Source organism: Papio anubis, chromosome 16, assembly GCF_008728515.1.
Source record: "Papio anubis isolate 15944 chromosome 16, Panubis1.0, whole genome shotgun sequence".
Lineage (NCBI taxonomy): Eukaryota > Metazoa > Chordata > Mammalia > Primates > Cercopithecidae > Papio > Papio anubis.
In genome coordinates this window covers 54737777-54759343 of record NC_044991.1, presented here as the reverse complement: position 1 = coordinate 54759343, position 21567 = coordinate 54737777, and the positions used below count along the sequence as shown (strand labels likewise).

Genomic DNA, 21567 nt, shown 5'->3' with positions numbered 1-21567 from the left:
TTGATGGGGCTGCGGGGCCCTTGTCTGACAGGCAGCCTTCCCCGGCACAAAGGGAGGTGGACTCAAAAGCATCTGGAACTTCTGTGGGGGCACATGGGGCAGAGGGGAAGGGGAGCAGGCAGAACCAGTCAGCTGTCTTTGAAAGCTCCAGGAGGGACCTAGCAGAAAGTCATTCATTCATTCATCCGTTCATTCATTTATTTGTGACAGGGTCTCTGTCACCCTAGCTGGAGTGCAGTGGTGTGATTACACTCACTGCAGCCTCAAACTCCTGGGGTAGGCCGGATGCGGTGGCTCACGCCTGTAATCCTAGCACTTTGGGAGGCCAAGGCGGGTGGATCACCTGAGATCAGGAGTTCGAGACCAGCTTGGCCAACATGGTGAAACCCTGTCTCTACTAAAAATACACAAAATTAGCTGGGCACAGTGGTGGGCGCCTGTAATCCCAGCTGCTTGGGAGGCTGAGGCAGGAGAATTGCTTGAACCTGGGAGGTGAAGGTTGCAGTGAGCCGAGATCATGCCACTGCACTCCAGCGTGGGTGACAGAGCGAGACTCCATCTCAAAAAAAATAAAAATTAAAAATAAAAAACCTCCTGGGCTCAAGCAATCCTCCACCCCAGCTTCCTGAGTACTGACGTGAGCTACTACAGACGTGAGCTACTACACCTGGCTAATTTTTAAATTTTTTTAGAGACAGGGTCTCCCTTTGTTGCCCAGGCTGGTCTCCAACTCCTGGCTTCAAGCCATCCTCCTGCCTCAGACTCTGAAAGCGCTGGATTACAGGCATGAGCCACGGTTCCCTGCCCAGAAAGAGATCTTCACCCCACAAACCCCCTATTTGGAGGCCAAGTCCCAGCATCCCCAATAGGGTCCCGGTTATGACAAGAAAAAATGCTGTGAGACTCGTAAGAGAGGCTGGGCGCCCCTTGCTGCAGAGTGGTCCCCTTACCAGGCATGGGGCCTCAGTCTGTGAGACTCCTCGCCTCGGTCGTCTGAACTCGAGCAAGGACAGAGCTAGGCCCAGCCTGGAGACCTGAGGGCCTGCCCTCATCCGCGATTCTGCCTCTTTTCTGGCCACTGGGGACCAGGCTAGGGAAACTGAAGGGGCAGCAGGGGTGGGAGGAGAGAGGGTTCTGGGTCAAGGGACTGGACAGGTCTGGGTCAAGGGACTGGAGGAGTCTGGGGCAGGGAAGTGGAAGGGTCTAGGGCGGTCCCTTCCCCCTCAGCTGTTGGACCCTCGCTGAAGGGGCCGAGGCTGAGCCCCAAGGTGGGCCTGTGGGGGCGGGGCAGGGGAGCCCCTTCGCAGCTGGACCGCAGGAGGCCGACGAGGGTCTGGAATTCCTCTTCCCCTCCCTCCGCCGCCCCCTCTCCCTTCTCCCACCCCCGGGCTGCTCGCGGAGCGGGGGAGGCGCAGGAGGGGCTCAGGGAGGGGCCCTGGACGCGGGACCAGGCTGGGCCCCTCGGCGGAGGCCCGCGCAGGCAGGCCCCGCCCCGGCCTCGCACATCTGGGCCGGGAGCGCGGGCCGACCCGGCGGCGCAGGCGGCGCGGCCATCCGGCCTGGGGGAGGGGGCGGCGGGCGGGCGGGGTGGGCGGCGAGAGGAGGCGGGAGGCCGCAGGGTCGGGCGCACGTCGAGGGCTGCGGCCGCCACAGCAGGCAGGGCTAACGGGCTGCGGGCCCGGGATCGCACCGGCTGGACGGGGCTCGAACTGTAGGGAGGGCGGAGGTGAGTTCTGGGGCGGGGGCTGCTGGGCGCCCTGAGTGGAGAAAGGCGCGGAGGTTTGCCGTCCTGGGCTGTCGGCTGAGACCCCACCAAAAACCTCCAGACTCCACGCGTCTGGTGGGGGCAGATCTGCAAACCCCTCTCTTCAGCGAGGCTGCGGGTTCGGGAAGGCACTTGGGACTGCGACCTTGGGCTCCCACCTGGGCTTCGGGGGACCACCTCCCGTGTCCCTTGCACAGCTGCTCAGAGGCTGAGGCTGAAGAAACTCCTGTGTCTTATAGGCTGGCAGGACTGGTGTGGACTGGGGCCCGCTCCAGGGAGCCAATTTGGGGGACCCGGTGCCTAGGCCTGAGGTGGAAACTTGGGGGTTGAGGGTATGTGTGTGTGTTGGGGGTGCCTCAGGGGTCTCAGGCCCTGTGGTCCCGAAGTGCAGCAGAGTACCGAGTGACCCAGGTGCCAGGGTCTGAGGCCGGGACCTGGTCTTCCGGGCCAGCTTGAGGTCCAGGTGGGGTGGGTCCAGGTTCCCGCTGGGGCAGTGGAGCCTGTCTGTGAGGCTAGCGTGTGTTGATGAGAGAGACTGGAAGGGAGTGAGCACGAAAGGGACTCTCCGGAGAGCAGACGCAGCGCAGGAATCCCAGGAGAGAGGGGTAATGGGGGGCTGTGGGCAGAGCATGGGAGGGGCTCTGTTGTTTGTGAACTGGCTGCTCCCATGATGAGGACCCAAGGGGGTGCGGCAGGATGTATGGAAAGCAAAGATGAGGACAGGGAGGGGCCATGGGAGGCCATTTCTGTCACTCCCTGCCCCAGCGCAGGATGGGGCAGCCACCTCACTCAGCCACCCATGGTCCCTTCTTCTTAAGGGCTCCCCTCCAGAACAGAGTGGGGCAGCCCTTTGGGTGCCGTTTCTGATCCGTGCTTTGGGCCCTGGTTGGCCCAGTCTGTGGCTTGGAATAAACGCCTGTGGCCTCACTTAGCCCGCTGACGGAGTCCTGTTCCATTACAGGGCTGGCTGGGTGCTGAGCAGAGAACAGCAGGCGGAAGAGGCAGGGTCCTAGCCAGGAGGGGAGCTATAAGGACTTTGGTGGGCTCTTTGTCTACACAGGCATCATGTGGAGCCCTGAAACCCAGAACACTGCATTCCCATAGTGCTCCTGGGGACATGAGTGCCCAGCTGAAACACCCCACCCAGGAAGAGATCCTCCAAGGATTCTCTATCAGGCAAAGGGTCTGGCCCCTGCAAGGTGGCTCACACCTGTAATCCCAGCACTTTGGGAGGATGAAGTGGGAGGATCGCTTGAGGCCAGGTAGTCGAGGCTGCAGTGAGCTGTGATTGTGCCACTGCACTCCAGTCTAGGCAATAGAGCAAGACCCTGTCTCAAAAAAAAGAGCAGGAGTGGGCTGGGGGAGGGGGGCAGGGTTCATCCTAGGCTATTGTAAGACCGGGGCCACTCTGGGATGGGAGTCTCTGGTTGTGAGTTCCTGCTGGGCCACACCCTATCCTGGTCCCCAGTGACTAATAGGCCCTGCCTATTGGGTAGAAGTCAGGGCCAGGGGTCAGGGAGAAGCTGATGACTAGAGGTCAATATGAAGCCAGGAGTTAGGGGTCAGTCCATGGGCAGGGTTAGGGATCAGGCTGGGGCCAGAATTTGGCATGTGCTTGTAGCCAGGAAATGGAGTTCCTTTCTGTGTAAATCAAACTGTCCCACTCAATTACTCTCAAACCCATAGGCACCACCAGTCTGAAATTAGGTAGGCCCCTGAAGCGGAGGTCAGCCTCGCCTCATTTTCAGCTATGGACTCTGCCCAGACCTAGCTTTTGGGAGCTGGGCTTGTCCCATGTTCTGTGGTCAGCATTCTCCTTAAGTGTTCCTGGGTGTGTGTGCTTGCTTGGCAGTCAGCCACCTCTTGGCTTACCTCCACCTCTCGGGGAATCCGTGGGATCTTCCTTCTTTAACACATTTTTATTTTATTTTTTTGAGATAGGGTCTCACTCTGTCACCCAGGCTGGAATGCAGTGGTGTGAGCATGGCTCACTGCAGCCTCAACCTTCCAGGCTCAAGCAATTCTCCCACCTCAGTGTCCAAAGTGGCTGGGACTCTAGGCATGCACCACTACACCTGGCTAATATTTGTATCTTTTGCAGAGATGGTGTTTTGCTGTGTTGCCCAGGCTGGTCTCGAACTCCTGAGCTCAAGCAATCCACCCATTTTGACCTCCCAAAGTGCTAGAATTACAGGCATGAGCCACCACACGCAGCCTTTAACACAAATTGATTTAGTTCCTACCTCCTTCCTTAAAGAACTCGTGATGACTAGAATGCGATTCTCAGTGAGACCAAAATCTCTAACAAGAAAATTCAGAATCCGCATCACCAAGGGAAAGAACACTGCTCAAACCTGCCCAACTCCCTGCTTTTATCAACACCTTGCATATCTGGACTTGTTAACATAAGCCCTCTGTGTCACCCATTCTACCGGAAAGGGCGCTGAGGCACAGAGATGTGGCATGATGCACTCATGCCACGTGCCCTAATAGGCTCTTGCCATCCCTGAAACCCCAGCATAGGGGCACTCAGCATATCGTATGAGAGACAGTAGATAACTGGACAAGCTTCCGATAGCTGGGAAAAGTATAGGCCCATGGTTTGGATGTGGAATCTAGCATAGAAGGAGGACTCAGAGTTTTTTTGTTTGTTTGTTTTTTTCTTGAGATGGAGTCTTGCTCTTGTCGCCCAGGCTGGAGTGCAATGGCGTGATCTTGGCTCGCTGCAACCTCTGCCTCCCGAGTTCAAGCGATTCTCCTGCCTCAGCCTCCTGAGTAGCTGGAATTACAGACATCTCCCACTACGCCTGGCTAATTTTTGTATTTTTAATAGAGACGAGGTTTCACCATGTTGGTCAAGCTGGTCTCGAACTCCTGACCTCAGGTGATTCACCTGCCTCAGCCTCTCAAAGTGCTGGGATTACAGGAGTGAGCCATGGCGCCCGGCCCAGAGTCTTTTTTTTTCTGGTGGTTCTAGGTTGTTTCTCCTCCAGGTACAATAGCCTTAGTCCAGAAAATCCATTCATTCATTCAGCAAAGTGGTTCCCCAGTGCTAAGCACAGAGCCTGGCATGAAGAATCTCGATAAGTGTTTGCTGAAGAATCAGAACAACATACAAATAGGGCTGCCAGCTCCTCCCTCGAGGCCTTGATCCAGTAGTATGCTGGTTAATGGTTTCCAATCAGCTCTGGTAGAGGGATAAAATCCTGATTTGTAGTGCTTGCCAATTTCTGTGGTGTAAATACTCCCAGCCATGACTGATTTCAAGCTACCAATGTGATATCATTGAATGCAGAACTGGGAAGAGATAGAAATAATCAGCTCACATGAGCTGGCGGGACCCAGCTCAGCATCCCACTCCATCACCCTAAGCTGGGCTCCTGCCCCGGGCTCCTAAGACCCCTCCCCTCCCCTCTCTGTGCTTTCCCTTTTCTCCACAACAGCCAGCTGCTATATGCGTGCCCACAACCAGCCCCCATCCTTTTTCTGATTCTGATTCCTGAGCATCCAACTGTGTACCTCCAATGGTACAGAGGACAGCAAGAGTGTCTGGAAATCTCCATGGTGCTGGCCATGCAGGAGAATCCTGGACATACAAGAGTGTGCGGGAGTCCAGGTGTCTGTCCACGGTGGGGCTGGTTTGTGTGAACTGTGTGAGCAAGGGTGTGTGCATGTGTGTATGGGCATGCCAGAGCCAGCTCTGTGTCTGCCTGTGTTCTATAGCAAAACTTTCTGATCGGGCCGCTGGTGACAGAGAGGGAATGGATTGGCCCTGTGTAGCCTCCCCCTTTGTTTAGGGGAGCAGCCAGGCTCACCAATGAGAACATAGTGTCAGTGGTCTGCAGACTGGCTGAGAGACACTGTTGAGCAACACTTCTCAAACTTCAATGTGCACCTGAATCACCTGGGAATCTTGTTAAAATAGGCCAGGCACGGTGGCTTACGCCTGTAATCCCAGCACTTTGGGAGACTGAAACAGGCGGATCACCTGAGGCCAGGAGTTCGAGACCAGCCTGGCCAATATGGTGAAACCCCGACTCTACTAAAAATACAAAACTTAGCGGGGCATGGTGGTGCATGCCTGTAGCCCCAGCTACTTGGGAGGCTGAGGCAGAATAATCGCTTGAACCTGGGAGGTGGAGATTGCAGTGAGTTGAGAACTGAGATTACGCCACTGCACTCCAGCCTGGGGAACAGAGTGAGACTCTGCCTCAAAAATAAATAAATAAATAAAAATAAAACACAGGTTCTGATTCGGCAGGTCTAGGATGAGGCCTGAGGTTCTGCATTTCTAACAAGCTCCCAGGTGATACCAATGCTGCTGGTCCTTAGCCCACACTTTGAGTAACAAAGCTGTTGATGGTTTGGAATATCCTGCCTATAGCCTGGCCCCAGAACTTCATAGACAGGATTGAGCCCCTCCCATCTTAGAAAATAAATATGCTTCCTCACCTCCCTTCAGCTTTAGCACCCTCCAACTACTGCCCTCACATGCATTCCTGATCTCAGCCAAGCTTCTCAGAAATTCTAGCTCAATATGATTACATCACTACACTCCAGCCTGGGCAACAGAACAAGACCCCATCTTAAGAAAAGAAGTTCTAGCTCATGTGACCTCTTGCTCACTCCTCACCTGAGCTTACCTGCCTTGGGCCACTAAAACAGGTGTTTCCAGTCTCATCTGAGGACCTCTTACAGGGATCTAGCTTTACCCATCTCTTGGTACAATCTTCATGAGACCATGGGGCATCTCAATCTCCTTGGCCAGTCCACGTTCCTCTGTTTGGCCTTTAAGTGTAGGTTCTCCTCGTGACAGAGTGACATCCTATCTCAAAACGAACAAACGAAAAAAGAAGGCCAGGTATGGTGGCTCACGACTGTAATCCCAGCACTTTGGGAGGCCGAGGTGGGCGGATCACTTGAGGTCAGGAGTTCGAGACCAGCCTGGCCAACATGGTGAAACCCCGTCTCTATTAAAAATACAAAAATTAGCTGGGCATGGCATACAGCTGTAATCCCAACTATGGAGGAGACTGAGGTAGGAGAATGGCTTGAACCTAGGAGACAGAGGTTGCAGTGAGTCAAGATCGCGCCACTGCATTCCAGCCTGGGCAACAGAGTGAGACTCTGTCTCAGAGAAAAGAAAAGATTAATTGAGTCATGCCCCCACCCCAGCCTGCCACCTCAAACCTTTCAAGATTTGCTGTTGCCGTTCATATAAAACCAAATCTGAAATAGGGTGCACAGGCCCTGCCTGCAGGGTGAGAGCCCAGCCCAGCCCTCCGTCCAGACTTACCATGTCCCCTTCCCATCCCACATTATACAGCTTTGACCTTCCCAGCACCCAGCAACCCTTGTCATTTCAAAATCACTTGCCTAATTATCTTCTCCATCAGACTGTTGGTTTCTAGGGCAGGGACAGTGTCTCTCTGGGTCACTGATATCTCCTAGCACCTGGCACAGAGCAGGCACCAGAAAACATTTAGGAGGATCCTGATTCCAAGAAAGTAAAGCCATTTTTTGAGACAAGCTGGGAACTGTGGGACTTTAGATGAGATTTAAGGAATTACTGTTAATTTCATTGGACATGAGAATGGTGTTTCGATGATGTTGAAAACGTCTTTATCTGTTGGAGAGATATATTAAAGAGTTCATAGGTGAAACAACATGATGGCTGGGATTTGCTTCAAAGGACTCCAGCCAAAAGTAAACAAATAAAATAAATAAGCATTCAGTCAGGGAACAAAGGGACAAATAAATCCCACTCTGCTTGTCTGTTCCTGTTGACAGCTACAGGGCCTGCAAGGATGTTGACTGTCCCGGAGATGGGCCTGCAGGGGCTGTACATTGGTAAGAACCCCCACCACTCTGCCCTGCCCCACCACCCATTCACCCCAGCAGGCACTGAGACCCACCTACAGGTTGTCCAAGGTACCTCTCCCGCAGAGCTTCCCAACAGCCCTTCTGTGAGTGTGTGTGTGTGCGCATGTGTGCAGGGCAGGTCTGTGCTTACTGGACCCTCCCGTGTGTGCAGGGAGGGTCTGTGTGCAGAGGTTTGTGTATGTTAGTATGTGTGAATATGTGTGCACACAGGACTTGTCTATTCACAGGACCTCCATGTATATATGAGTGTGGGCTGAGTGCATGTGTGTGTGCCAGGAGGGTCTGTGCACACAGGAGTGTATACATGTGCATGTGTTTTGTTCAGGCTCCGTCCACAGGACCCTGTGTGAGTGCATCAGTGAGTGTGTGTCTCTGCGGGTAGGTCTCTGTGCACAGAACCTGTGTACAGGACTATAGTCTGCAAGTGGGCACACATGCAGATAATTCTGTGTGTGCATGGAGGGTCTGTGTGCACAGGAGTGTTTGCATGCCCATGTGCTTTGTTCAGGCTGTGTGCACAGGACCCCGTGTGAGTGCATCAGTGAGTGTGTGTCTCTGTGGGCAGGTCTCTGTGCACAGGATCTGTGTACGGGAGTATAGTCTGCAGGTGGGCATGCATGCAGAGACTTCTGCGCGTGCATGTGCATCTGCCCATAGCCTGGTCTGGGAGCAGGCTTGGTTCTCTGCAGGGGTGGGAGGCCGGAGGCAAGAGGGACACTCCTCAGGAAGTCCATTCACAAAGACCTGGTGGGCTGGGCCCTTCCTTCCTGCCTCCCTTCCCAAGCTCGAGCCACAGCAACTTGGCCTCTCAGGCTGCAGCTGGTGGCAGGGCCGGAGCCTGCCCTGGCTGCCTGAGGAGAGACAGCCCTTGGAATGTGGCCACTTTGTCCCTGCCCCTCCAGCACCTCAGACTCTGGCCCTGTCCAGGTGCTTCCCAGAGTCCCCCTCATGCCTGGCCCTTCACCTATGTTCCCAGGTTACCCCCAAGGCCAGGGAGAGTGGAGACCTGCCTGGCAGCACATGGCAGGACTGTGGCTGAGGGAGAACAGGGCCTGCCTGATTTGTCCATGGAGCTTCCTACCAGATCTCACTCTCCCTCCCTAGCCAGCCTCCCTGGCCTGTCCATGGATCTCAAGGCTGCCCCCAGTACTCTTCACATGCCCCTTAGCAATGCCCAGTGTGGTGGTGGCAGCTACTGGCCCACACCTGTGGGGGTCCAGTCAGGCAGGCCCTCCTGCCCCATGAGCTGCCTGATCCTTGGAGCCAGGCCTGGGGCTGTCCTCCAGGGCTACTCCACTCCCTCCCACCAAAGGTCCAGCTCAGTCCCAGGCCTGCAAGAGGGTCTTGATGGGGCCTCCTGCCCTGAAATGCTGGCTCAGGGTGTGTGTATATGTGTGGGTGGAGGGTGGGAATCAGAGTTCCTAATGGTGTGGACACCCCCAGTTCAGGACTGGGCTGTCTTTATGAGTGTGGGAGGAGATGCTGCCCCTCCTGGATCCTCCCCAAGCAGCCAGCTGGGCCTGTCTGTGGCCCTTGTGGGCATGGGAGCTGGGGAGTTCCCTCAAGTCCTGATTAGAACCATGTGGCCCAACTTTAGGGTGGAGGGGAGCAACCCCACCTCCGAGCCCGTTAGGTCTGTAGCCCCACCTTTTGAAGGAGAAGGGCTTCTCTCTCCTCCACTCCCTCCCAGGAGCTCACCTGCCCTATCTCCCCTGCCCTTCTGTCTCTGGACTGGGTCTCCCTGCCACACAATGCTTTTCTGTCTCTCTCCCCTCCCGCACTGTGTTTCTGAGGGGCCCTAGTGGGGAGACAGTGAGTCCCCAGAGAAAGCACGGGTCACCCGCTAGGGAAATGTTGCTTCTGATAGCAGACCCTCAGCTCCTGCCCCTACGTCATGCGTGTCTTTCCTACACCCCCCAGTCCTCCCCCCTAGCAGAGAGCCCCTTGCCTTAGCCCAGCAAGGACTGATGGAGAACCTCTGGGTGCCTAGCTTGGGGTCCACTGCCATCCCTACCCTGCTTGTGCCAGGATGAACTGCCCTCTCTTCTCTGCAGGCTCCAGTCCGGAGCGGTCCCCAGTGCCTAGCCCACCCGGATCCCCAAGGACCCAGGAAAGCTGCGGCATTGCCCCCCTCACACCCTCGCAGTCTCCAGTAAGCGCGGAGCAGGGATCAGGTGGTGGGTAGCCTGGGTGGTGTGGATGGGATCGTGCCTGGCAATGTCATGACAGGGCCTGGGCTAGGAAGGAGGAGGGGATGGGGATACCACCATGCCTCTTGTCCCCATACACTCCAGTCATGTGCCCCCCAGAAGGATTGGCCTTGGGCGGCCCTGGACTATAAAGGTAACAATTCTACTGAGAAGGTGAGCCCCATGTAACTAATCCCAACCCCCACAACACAGGAGGCACCCACAGCCATTGAAGCTGGCCTGGCTGAGGCAAGTGTTCCTCTGAGCATGTGGCTCTTCTAGGTCCCCAGAGCACTGGGCCTCCTGTTGACCACAGTCCACCTTAATCCAAGTCATATCTGAAGGAGAGGAGACATGTTGCTAAAAAAAATAGTCTGGAAACTATTAGCTCGGGCTGGCCATGGTGGCTCACACCTGTAATCCCAACACTTTGGGAGTCCGAGGTGGGCAAATTGCTTTGAGCTCAGGAGTTCAAGAACAGCCTGGGCAACGTAACGAAACCCCATCTCTACAAAAAAATACAAAAATTAGCTGGGCGTGGTGGTGCACACCTGTAATCCCAGCTACTCAGGAGGCTGAGGGTGGAGAATTGCTTGAACCCAGGAAGCGGAGATTGCAGTTAGCCAAGATCGAGCCACTGCATTCCAGCCTGGGTGACAGAGTGAGACCCGGTCTCAAATAAAAAGGAAACTACTAGCTTGAAGTATCCAGGACATCACCTCCCCACCCCCAAGCTCCCTGGGTCATCCCATCTGGATGACCTTGCCCTGGTGATCCCTCTTAGGGACCCCCTTATTCTCAGGGAGTCCAGCCCTGGCACAGGAGAAGGCACACAGTTCTCTGGAGACATGCACGTGCTCTTCTGTCTGCCATAGAATCAGTCTGGTTTGTGTCACTGTGGCCACAAGGAGCAAGAGGGTAAAATATATGCACTGGTCCATGTGCTGTAAAACTGCCTGGAGGAGCAAAATTGCTCCCAGCTGGGCCCAGACTAGTGGCTGCCTCTGAAGATGGTGTGAGGTGGGGGTGGGGCTAAGGCAGTCCGGGGGATGGTGGGCAGAGACTGGAAGCAGGAAAGCAGGAGCTTGAGACGAACCCTGCCTGGGGCTACCTGAGAGACATGTCCAAGGCTCAGCCTGGAGCCTGGGAGGGCAGAGGAGCCTGAGCAGGTGGGCAGGTGGGGTGAGCCAGGTCCAGGGCTGGTCTGGACCACAGTCAGTGGAGGGGAGTGTCCTCCCCATGCAGAGGAAGCGTTGGGGGTGGGGGGGGGGGGGGTGTCCCTGCTGGCTACTTGCTAATTCTAGGTCTTGCACTTGCAGAAGCCCGAGGCCCGAGCCCCCCAGCAGGCCTCCTTCTCCGTGGTGGTGGCCATTGACTTTGGCACCACGTCTAGTGGCTATGCTTTCAGCTTTGCCAGTGACCCTGAGGCCATCCACATGATGAGGTGAGGGTAGCTGGGCTGGGAGAGTGAGGTGGGGTGGGTGGGGAGTTCCTCATAGCCAGGGATGAGCTTGGTCCCAAAAGTACTGTCACCGAGACATGGGGGTCTCCTCAGAGGCCCTGCCACCCCTAGTCTGGGGCTCCCCATTGGGGCAAAAGGTTGGAGGATGGGCCCCAGGCCTGGGTTCCTGGTCTCAACTGGAGCAGCTCCCAGCCTTCTGAAAGAAAAGTAAGACTTTGTTTTTAATTTTGAATTTTTTTGAGATATACAATAAAATATGCAAATCTTTTTTCTTTTCCTTTCTTTTTGAGATGGAGTCTCACTCTGTCGCCCAAGCTGGAGTGCAATGGTGTGATCTCAGCTCACTGCAACCTCCACCTCCTGGGTTCAAGCGATTCTCCTGCCTCAGCCTCCCAAGTAGCTGGGACTACAGGCGTGCGCCACCATGCCTGGCTATTTTTTTTATTTTTAGTAGAGACAGGGTTTCACTATGTTGACCAGGCTGGTCTCAAATTCCTGACCTCAGGTGATCCGCCTGCCTTGGCCTCCCAGAGTGCCTCACAGACATGAGCCACCACACCTGGCCTTTTTTCTTTTCTTTTCTTTTTTTTGTTTTGAGAGACAGGGTCTTGCTCTGTCACACAAGCTATGTGCAGTGATCATACCACAAGTGCAGTGATATGATCATAGCTTACTGCAGCCTCAAACTCCTGGGCTCAAGCAATCCTCCCACTTCAGCCTCCTGAGTAGCTAGGACTACAGGCAGTACCACCACACCTGGCTAATTTAAAAAAAATTTTTTTGGAGAGACAGGGTCTCACTGTGTTGCCAGGGCTGGTCTTTAATTCCTGGCCTCAAGTGATCCTCCCACTTTAGCATCCCAAAATGCTGGAATTACAGGCGTAAGCCACCATGCCCAGCCCACAAATATTTTTCTAAGCTTGTAGACAAACACACCATATACAAACATATATGTGTTTTTTAAGTAAAAGTGAGATATACAGCTTGCTTTGTTTTAAAGCTTCAACATTATTTTGTAGATATTTCATGTCAGTACATACAAAGCTACCACTTTCTTTGAACGGTTGCCTAGTATTCCATAGTACAGATGTGTCATAATTTATCCATTCCCCTATTGACCGTTTTAGGGGTTTTTTCCCTCCTCTCATTTTTCACTATTACAAAAATGCAGCAGTAATATCCTTCTATGAAAACTTGTGCTGTAGTCTCTATGGGGTAGATTCCTAGAGGTGATTCCTAGGTCCAACATCTCAAATAAAAAACAAGAAAATGAAGGTTCTAAGGGTTGAGTTGACAAGTCACACAGTTGTTATGAAAGACATGTTTCAAAAATTCATTCAGATGTTGGTGGGTTTTGTGTGAACACTCCCCTTGGGACCTCAAGACCCCAGTCCTCCGAATGTGTCCTAGAGGGTTGGCAGGCAGTAGGTAAAGCTATAGGAGACCTCAAAGCTCTCAACCCACACTGGGATGGGAGGTAAGAGGGGCTTCTCCAGGCCTGAGACTGGACGGAAGATTGAATGGAGAGACAGACAGACAGGTAACTGCTTCCAAAATACATGGGACTTGAGCTTTGTGAGATTGGACTGTCCTTCCTTCTGCATCACAGAAAACCGCAAAGGCTCCGGGCACTTACGGCCCTCTAGGAGCTGTAGGACATCCCAGATGTCTTGCTTATCAACACACACAGCTGAGGCCATGCTGGGGCTAAGGACACATCCAGGAACACTGTCTCTGTCCTGTGGCGGTGAAAGTCACAGGAAATAACTGGGGACATCCCGGCCTCCTCCTAAGCCCTCTTTCCCCACCAGACACCAAGCCCCTAACATCTCTAGATGTGTCCCTAACATCTCTAGACCCGACCTGCTCTCACCTGGATGGCTGCAATATACTCCTCCTTGGTTTCCTTTCTCCATGCTCTCTTCCCTCCATTCTGTTGCTCCATGCGAGCCAGTGACCTTTATTTCTAAAGGCAAATGTAGTCATACCTCTTCGCTACTTAAAATCCACGAAGACAGAATTCTGAATGGCCTTCTGTGCTCTTCATGATCTCATCTTAGCATTCTTGTATTTTCTCCTGCTGCCTATCCAACCGACCCATAGCTAGTTCTCCCTGCTCTTTCACATCTGTAAGTTTTTGCACATGCTGTTCCCTCTGCCTGGATTCCCACCCAAGGAGGGTTGCACTGACGGCCCTGTGCCTCCGCAGGAAATGGGAGGGCGGAGACCCGGGCGTGGCCCACCAGAAGACCCCGACCTGCCTGCTGCTGACCCCGGAGGGTGCCTTCCACAGCTTTGGCTACACCGCTCGCGATTACTACCATGACCTGGACCCGGAAGAGGCGCGGGACTGGCTCTACTTCGAGAAGTTCAAAATGAAGATCCACAGCGCCACGGTGAGTCACAGGGCTCCAGACAGGGAGGCGGGGCCAGCATTGAAAAGGGCAGGGCTAATGGGGGGGTGGGGGTGGGGCAAAACCTAAACGCTTGAGGACCGACCCGATGGAGTCGTGGCTGAGAGGGGGCAGAGCTAAAGGGAGACGTCGGACTCCAGTGTGGGCGGAGCTCAGAAATGAGACAGGTGGAGGTGGGGCTAATGTGGGTGGGGCTAAGAGTGAAGCTGGGGTTGCAGGAGGGGTGGGGCTAAGGAGAGGGGCTGGGACAGAGCTAATGTCAGATTGGGGCAAGAGTGGGATGGTGTTAAAGAGGTGGGGAAACTCCAGGAAACGGGGCGATTTTAAGAGCGAGGTCGTCAGGAAATGAGTGCCGAGCTGAGGCCTCCTGCAGAGCCGCCCTGTGTCCCTGCCAGGATCTCACCTTGAAGACCCAGCTAGAGGCAGTAAATGGAAAGACGATGCCCGCCCTGGAGGTGTTCGCCCATGCCCTGCGCTTCTTCAGGGAGCACGCCCTTCAGGTGCGCTGCGGCCCCACCTCTGCCGACTGTAGCAGGGACCCCCTCTTGTGCCCTCATCCGAAACCGCTCCCCCATCCCGTCGCCGACATTGGATGGGTAGCCACCGCCGGAAGTCAGAGGTCATCTTCTCCAGTACCCTCCTCCCTTTTTGTCTGGTAGAGCCTGCACCAAGCCATACTGATGGGAGGGGGGCCGATTCTTCCAACTCTGCTGGGAAGTCCTTCCTGTGGTTTGATTAGTACCTCCAGCTCCTCGGAGGGCTGAAGACCACCCTCCCTCCAAGCCACCTTTTCTCTGACTGCCCGCTCCTGCACCAGGAGCTGAGGGAGCAGAGCCCATCGCTGCCAGAGAAGGACACTGTGCGCTGGGTGTTGACGGTGCCTGCCATCTGGAAACAGCCGGCCAAGCAGTTCATGCGGGAAGCTGCCTACCTGGTGAGGATGTGCAGATGGGTCAGAGAACACTGCTCAGGAAGGCCCGGGCCTGCCCCCATGCCTGCCCCCGCCTGCATGCACCCCACCACCCTTGAGACCACAGAGTCATTGTGGAAAGAACTTCAGCCTGCTCCTGCTGGGAGTTTGTAGGGTTGCTCCCACCAGGAGAGGGAGTGGGCCTGCAGAACAGGGGACAGAGGGACAAGAGGCACAGCCCAGGCCAGTGTAGACAGTGCCTTAAGTCAGGTGTCCTAGAAGCAGAGCCCAAGATGGAGAGTCTTATACGTGAGGTCTATTGAAGAAGGGTTCTCAGGAGAAAGGCAAGGGAGGGAGGCGGGAAGTCAGGTGTCCTAGAAGCAGAGCCCAAGATGGAGAGTCTTATACTTAAGGTCTATTGAAGAAGGGTTGTCAGGAGAAAGGCAAGGGAGGGAGGTGGGACAGGAGAAGGAGCTATGAAGGATGTGGTCTTGGCTAGAGTCTAGCCTCAAGTTTAGCCTCAGCTAGATCCCATGGGGAGCTGCAGAGGGAGAACTGTAGCACAGAGCTGGGGCCAGCTTCTTGCACATCCGTATCGGTCTGTCACTGGTTCTGGGGGAATGGGAGGGATACCTCTCCAAGTGAGGCCATTCCCATTCAGCTGAGGGCCGTTATCCAGAGGAGGTAGCAGCTGTGAGCCAATAGCAGCCAACACTCACAGTGGCAGGCAGGGCACCTAGAACATTCACTTCACTTGGCATCAGTATTTTCAGGGACACCCCCACCACCGCCCACCTTTGTTGGTTCTTGAGCAGGGGAAATAGGACTATGAAAGTATAAAGAGAGGCGATTCTGGCCAGTGCATACAGGTCTTCCTACCACTGAGATGCTCAAAGGTCTAGAGCAAGGAGTTGGGGGGCTCCATTGGAGACAGAGAGGGTGTAGCCTCAAGACTCATTGCTTGGTCCTAACCCTGGAGCCTTGGAAACAGACCCTAGGCTGTCCAAAAGGGATCTCAAGCCTGCCTGTAGACACCCTGGAGGGGTCCCCAATCCTCCCATACCTATGGGCCAGGCATGACCCAGGGCCAGGTTTGTAGATGGCTACCCTTTTCACTGGAAGGAGCTAACTCTGAGCACAGTGAACATACCTGTGCAAAGATCAGAACAGAAGCAAGGCTGTCCCCAGCCGGAACAAACACCTGCTCCCCCAGCGTCCCCTTGCCTATTTCCCCACCCCCTTTCCTCTCACGCTGTTCCCTGGCTGCTCAGGAAAGCCTGGCCCTGGGTAGAAAGTCTCCATTCACACCCTTATCCCTCTTCCCTATCTGGTCAGAATCTGGGGAACCCTACAAAACCATGATGTACTTGCCACAGGGATCCCCTGCCCTGATGAAGGAAATAACTCCAGATCTCAAGTGTTTTTCTCCACCCAACTGGCCTGTCTTGTTGCCTGGAATTTCAGCTTCCTTCCTGCTGTATCAGATTCCCTGGGAACAAAGTTTTCCTGGGAATGGGGTGGCCTATGGCTACCGTCTGACACCAGCCTGGTGGAGAAACAGGGTTCAGTGAGCTAAAAGGGCTCCCCACCATCTCCTCTGAGCCACCACACCCCCCACATTGTGCTAGAGTCTCTGCCAATACCCCCAGCTAGCGCTCAGCTGGCCACTTGAACCTGTGAAGGGGAACCTTGCTGCAGCCCCGCTATCTTGGGAAGTTTGAAGGGACACATCCCAGGGGTTCTAGGTCTGCATTCTGTCTAGAGTCTTTTCCTGCTAGGCAACTTCTTCCCCATCTTTGGCCAGGGCCATTCCCTCCCCAGCCTGGTCACAGTATGGCTATAAGGCAGCTCCAAATTTGTGCAGCACAGAGGGGCCTGAGAGGCCTAACATGGGTGGGGTGTGATGGAGGAGGAGGTGGGAGCCCCCACAGGCCCGCGATTCTCCACCTCCCGGTGCCATCTTAGGTGTGACAGCCCACGGTGCCACCTGACCCTGCCCACCACCCATCCCCAGGCTGGACTAGTGTCCCGAGAGAATGCAGAGCAGCTACTCATCGCCCTGGAGCCTGAGGCTGCCTCAGTATACTGCCGCAAGCTGCGCCTGCACCAGCTCCTGGATCTGAGTGGCCGGGCCCCGGGTGGTGGGCGCCTGGGTGAGCGCCGCTCCATCGACTCCAGCTTCCGTCAGGGTGAGCTGCCCCCAGGGACACCACCCACCCTTTGAGGGTCAGAGGGTTACTGAAGCCAGAAGCTCAGCCATGTCCAGTATGAAGGGGAGGGGGTCCCCACCCCGGAGAAGCCCAATTTGAGCAGGCAGAAACATGCCTGGTGGAGCCCATCTGAGGGAGGGAGGCACAGCCCTGCCCAAGGGCAACCTCGTCTCAGGGTGGGACATGTCCTACCTGGGGGAACCCAATCTCAGGGTGGAGATTTCACCTTGCCCTAGGGGAGCAAGGTCTGAGGAGGGCAGGACTCTGCCCAGCCCTGAGTCTGAGGGTCAGGGGAAACACAGCCTACCCCAGGAGGAAATTGCTGGGGTACTGACAAAGGAAGAAGTCAACCCACTGCATCGGCTGTCCCCTTCACTCCCATCATCTTCCCTGACACACATCAGCCCCAAGCTGCTGCTGCCAGGACCAGGCACCGAGGCCAAGGACAGCTATGGTCATCCTCCCAGATGCCATCTCCCAGGGCAGGGAGAAGCCCTAAGTCCTGAGTCCCCTCTGAGACTCCAAGGACACCTACCTGCCTCCACTCCTCCAAACCCTCTAACCCTGATTTTGCCATGACCTGAGACCTCCTGGGTTAAAGGAAAGCCCTGTGTCCATAAATACTTCCCCCCCCAGCTGTTGGATACAGGGTGGGAGTTTGGGGTTCAGGATTGCCCTCTCCCAGTCAGGAGCAGGTTGGAGTTTCAGGAGCACTGGTTGCTCCCAGTGCCCATGGAGGGCCTGGGCAGGAGGATGGGAGTTGAACGCCATAGCTGGAGCACCTCCTTCTAATCTCACTCCCTGCTGTCTCCTGACCCCCAGCGCGGGAGCAGCTGCGAAGGTATCGCCACAGCCGCACGTTCCTGGTGGAGTCGGGTGTAGGAGAACTGTGGGCAGAGATGCAAGCAGGTAGGGGGAAAGGGGGATGGAGAGTTATCCTTGGCCCCTACCGGGCACCATATACTGATGGGGGGAAAGGCATGTTTGCAAAGCCCGTCTCTTCCTCCTCCATCCGCTGTACCTAACCTGGCCGTCCCCTCACAGTCACCCGCACCCCCACCCCACTCACAGCGGCGCCCCTAACTCCCACTCCTCCAGGGGATTCTCCGCGGACGCTCGGGTGGAGTTGCAGAGCCTCTGGAACCATTTCTCCCCCACACCCTGCGCCCATATGTGGTGGTCTGAGGTTCAAGCACCTGAAGCCCCTCACGTCCCTCCCCCAACCCTGCAGACAGGCCTTGGGACCCGGGTCAGGGCTGGAGGCTGGGCGAGGCTGGAGGGGGCGCAGGGCTGAGGGTGCGAGGCCGCCCACGAGTGTGTGCCCACGCTCGCCGCCGCAGGAGACCGCTACGTGGTGGCCGACTGCGGTGGAGGCACAGTGGACCTGACGGTGCACCAGCTGGAGCAGCCCCATGGCACCCTCAAGGAGCTCTACAAGGCATCTGGTGAGTAGCCAGGCGGCATCCCGGTACCCAGCGTGGCCCGGGCCCCGGCCCCGCCACCGCACCCTGGCAGCCGGGTGAGCGCTTAGGCCCCCTCCGCCCCCTGTTCTACCCCAGGGGGCCCTTATGGCGCGGTGGGCGTGGACCTGGCCTTCGAGCAGCTGCTATGCCGCATCTTCGGCGAGGACTTCATCACCACCTTCAAAAGGCAACGGCCAGCAGCCTGGGTAGATCTGACCATCGCCTTCGAGGCTCGCAAGCGCACTGCTGGCCCGCACCGTGCAGGGGCGCTCAACATCTCGCTGCCCTTCTCCTTCATTGACTTCTACCGCAAGCAGCGGGGCCACAACGTGGAGACCGCTCTGCGCAGGAGCAGGTGGGTCCCGGGCCCGCGGGCTCAGGCAGGGTTTGCCGACCCGGAAATGACCATGCACGGGAGGGTCCCGGGCCCCAAGGAACGGTGGGGGATCTGCCTGATTCATCCCACATATACACCAAGCCAGCAGGGTGTCGGGGTGGGGCGGCGGGGAGCAGCGAGTGAGTGCCCCAGCCCAGCAGGCTCCACCCACGGAATCCGCAGCCCGAACTGGGGCAAGAGAGAGAATCATGGCCGGGAGGCGGCAATGACTGGTCTCCTCCCAGCCTTCTCTACACCCGCACCCCGGGGCCCTGCTGGCCCATGCTCCTTGGCTTCCCTGCACCAAAGCAAGGGGAGGCCTCCCCCAGGACCTCGTACCTGGAACCTGGAGCAGGCTGGCAACTAAATCCTGACTGAGTAGGGTGGGGATAAGGGCTAACATCCAGCAGGTCCAGTCCTCCAGACACCACGTGCAGTCGATGCCCAGGCACTTCTGCCTGGTGGCAGAGGTAGAGAATAAGAACCACGGACCCCAAACTGGGGCAAGCAGGTGGGCCCTGACCGATAGGTCTGTGCCCCTTTCACCACTAACAGCGTGAACTTCGTGAAGTGGTCCTCACAGGGGATGCTCCGAATGTCTTGTGAAGCCATGAATGAGCTCTTTCAGCCCACAGTCAGCGGGATCATCCAGCACATAGGTGAGCACCTGAACTCGGTCCTCCACCCGCCCCCACATAAAACAGATGCGGAATAATTCCCCCCCCAATCAGTGCCTAGGACTCTCCACACATCCATACACTGGGATGAGACCTAGAATCATCTAGAACACCTGGAGGATGAAGTGCAGTGGTGATTAAGAGCTAGGGGGTTGATATGTAGTCTTGCCAAGGCAAAAAAAAACCTCTGGTGCCTCAGTTTCCCCATTTATAAAATGGGGTGATAGTATTGGGTTCTCAAAACGTTATCACAGGGATAAAATGAGCTGAAGTATCTACAGTGAGCATAATGTCTTGCACACAACGTCTAGGTGTTTAATACGTGTAAATGCATATCCTTATCTCTTGTTCTCCACGTCGTGGTGGGAGAGAAGTGGGGAGCGTGAGTGTTGGGGAGGCAAAGCCCTTGAGGACTCGCGGGAGCTCTCAAAGAAAGTGCTCAAATGGCTACTCTCTAGTTGCTAGGCGGATACGAGCTAGGGAGGGGAGGCGCCGGTGGCCGCCTAGTGGTGGCCTCAGTGGCTCTCTCTCTTTCCCCGCCTTCTCCGCCCTCTTCACCCGCGTCCCCCGTCCTGCACCACAGAGGCGCTGCTGGCGCGGCCGGAGGTGCAGGGTGTGAAGCTGCTGTTCCTGGTGGGCGGCTTCGCCGAGTCAGCGGTGCTGCAGCACGCGGTGCAGGCGGCGCTGGGCGCCCGCGGTCTGCGTGTCGTGGTCCCGCACGACGTGGGCCTCACCATCCTCAAAGGCGCGGTGCTGTTCGGCCAGGCGCCGGGCGTGGTGCGGGTCCGCCGCTCGCCGCTCACCTATGGCGTGGGCGTGCTCAACCGCTTTGTGCCTGGGCGCCACCCGCCCGAGAAACTGCTGGTTCGCGACGGCCGCAGCTGGTGCACCGACGTCTTCGAGCGCTTCGTGGCCGCCGAGCAGTCGGTGGCCCTGGGCGAGGAGGTGCGGCGCAGCTACTGCCCGGCGCGTCCGGGCCAGCGGCGCGTGCTCATCAACCTGTACTGCTGCGCGACCGAGGATGCGCGCTTCATCACCGACCCCGGCGTGCGCAAATGCGGCGCGCTCAGCCTCGAGCTTGAGCCCGCCGACTGCGGCCAGGACGCCGCCGGCGCTCCTCCCGGCCGCCGCGAGATCCGCGCCGCCATGCAGTTTGGCGACACCGAAATTAAGGTCACCGCCGTCGACGTCAGCACCAATCGCTCCGTGCGCGCGTCCATCGACTTTCTTTCCAACTGAGGGCGCGCCGGCGCGGTGCGAGCGCCCTCTGCTCGGCCCCGCCCTCTTTCGGTCCCCGGGCCTGCGGAGCGGGGTGGGGCGGGGGAAAAGATGGTTCTGCTGTGTGCGCCTCTTTCCCCGCCCTCCGGCCCCGGGGAGATGAGGTCATGGGAGGGTGGGTGGGGACACACCCAGAGACTGGCTTTGGGATTGGGCCCTGGTTCGCTGACTGCCAGGCTGAAGGAACCCGCCAAGGACTGAACGGGTAAGGGTGACTGAGAAGAGGTCTGCAAGACAGAGCGCGCAGCCCTGCAAGTGGCAAGTGACCCCGAAGGAAGAACGCAACAGAAGATGGAGTCCTGGTCTGAACTTAGCCGAGTAGGGGTGGGGGTGGGATGGCAGGAGGAGCCGCAGGAGGAAGGTTGTGCAGGGTCTGGACCTGCAGGGCTGGAGTTCACTCAATGATGGACCCAGCCTGAACCGGGAGGCAGGCAGAGGAACCTTGTGCTGTAAGAAAGTGACTGGAAGTGGACTCCAGAGGGACAGGTGTGGTAGCACAGTCCTGGTGTGGTGCTGACCACCCAAATATGACTGAATTGTAGAAAGGGCAGTAGATCTCTAACGGGGAGGTGGGAACATTATTATGGTGGAGGCAATTATGAGGGGCTATGAGGGTAGCATTTCCTTCTAGACAAAACACCCATCTGGGAAGGCCCCAAGGGCAGCTTATGAAGGACCCCACTTGCACCCCACCCCAGCCATGGAAGGGCAGCTGGAAGGTGGATGAGGAGGCCAGAAGGAGCACTGAGGGGTGGTCCCAGCTCTGCTATTGACTCGGTGTGCCTTTAGGACATTCTCTGACCGCCCATGGGCCTCAGTTTCCCAAAGTGTGAAATGTCAGGCACTTCCCTCCAACTGTGACATGCAGCAGCCCCACCTGCCTGAGAGCCCTGAGGTGACAATAAAACATTTATGCTCAAGGGGAAGCCATAGCCTGCTG

At 56.5% G+C, this 21567-nt stretch overlaps 1 protein-coding gene across 1 annotated transcript; it reads left to right on the top strand.

Annotated features, from left to right (window-relative positions):
- Positions 1-1611: 1611 nt before the first annotated feature.
- Positions 1612-21553, top strand: HSPA12B (heat shock protein family A (Hsp70) member 12B). Its single transcript, XM_003905012.2, has 13 exons — positions 1612-1726; positions 7556-7615; positions 9703-9800; positions 11157-11281; positions 13509-13695; positions 14109-14213; positions 14531-14647; positions 16638-16812; positions 17656-17742; positions 18174-18278; positions 18393-18651; positions 19228-19331; positions 19933-21553. Exons 2-13 carry the CDS (start codon positions 7573-7575, stop codon positions 20586-20588), a joined length of 2061 nt encoding a protein of 686 aa, XP_003905061.2. The 5' UTR covers positions 1612-1726; positions 7556-7572; the 3' UTR covers positions 20589-21553.
- Positions 21554-21567: the final 14 nt, after the last annotated feature.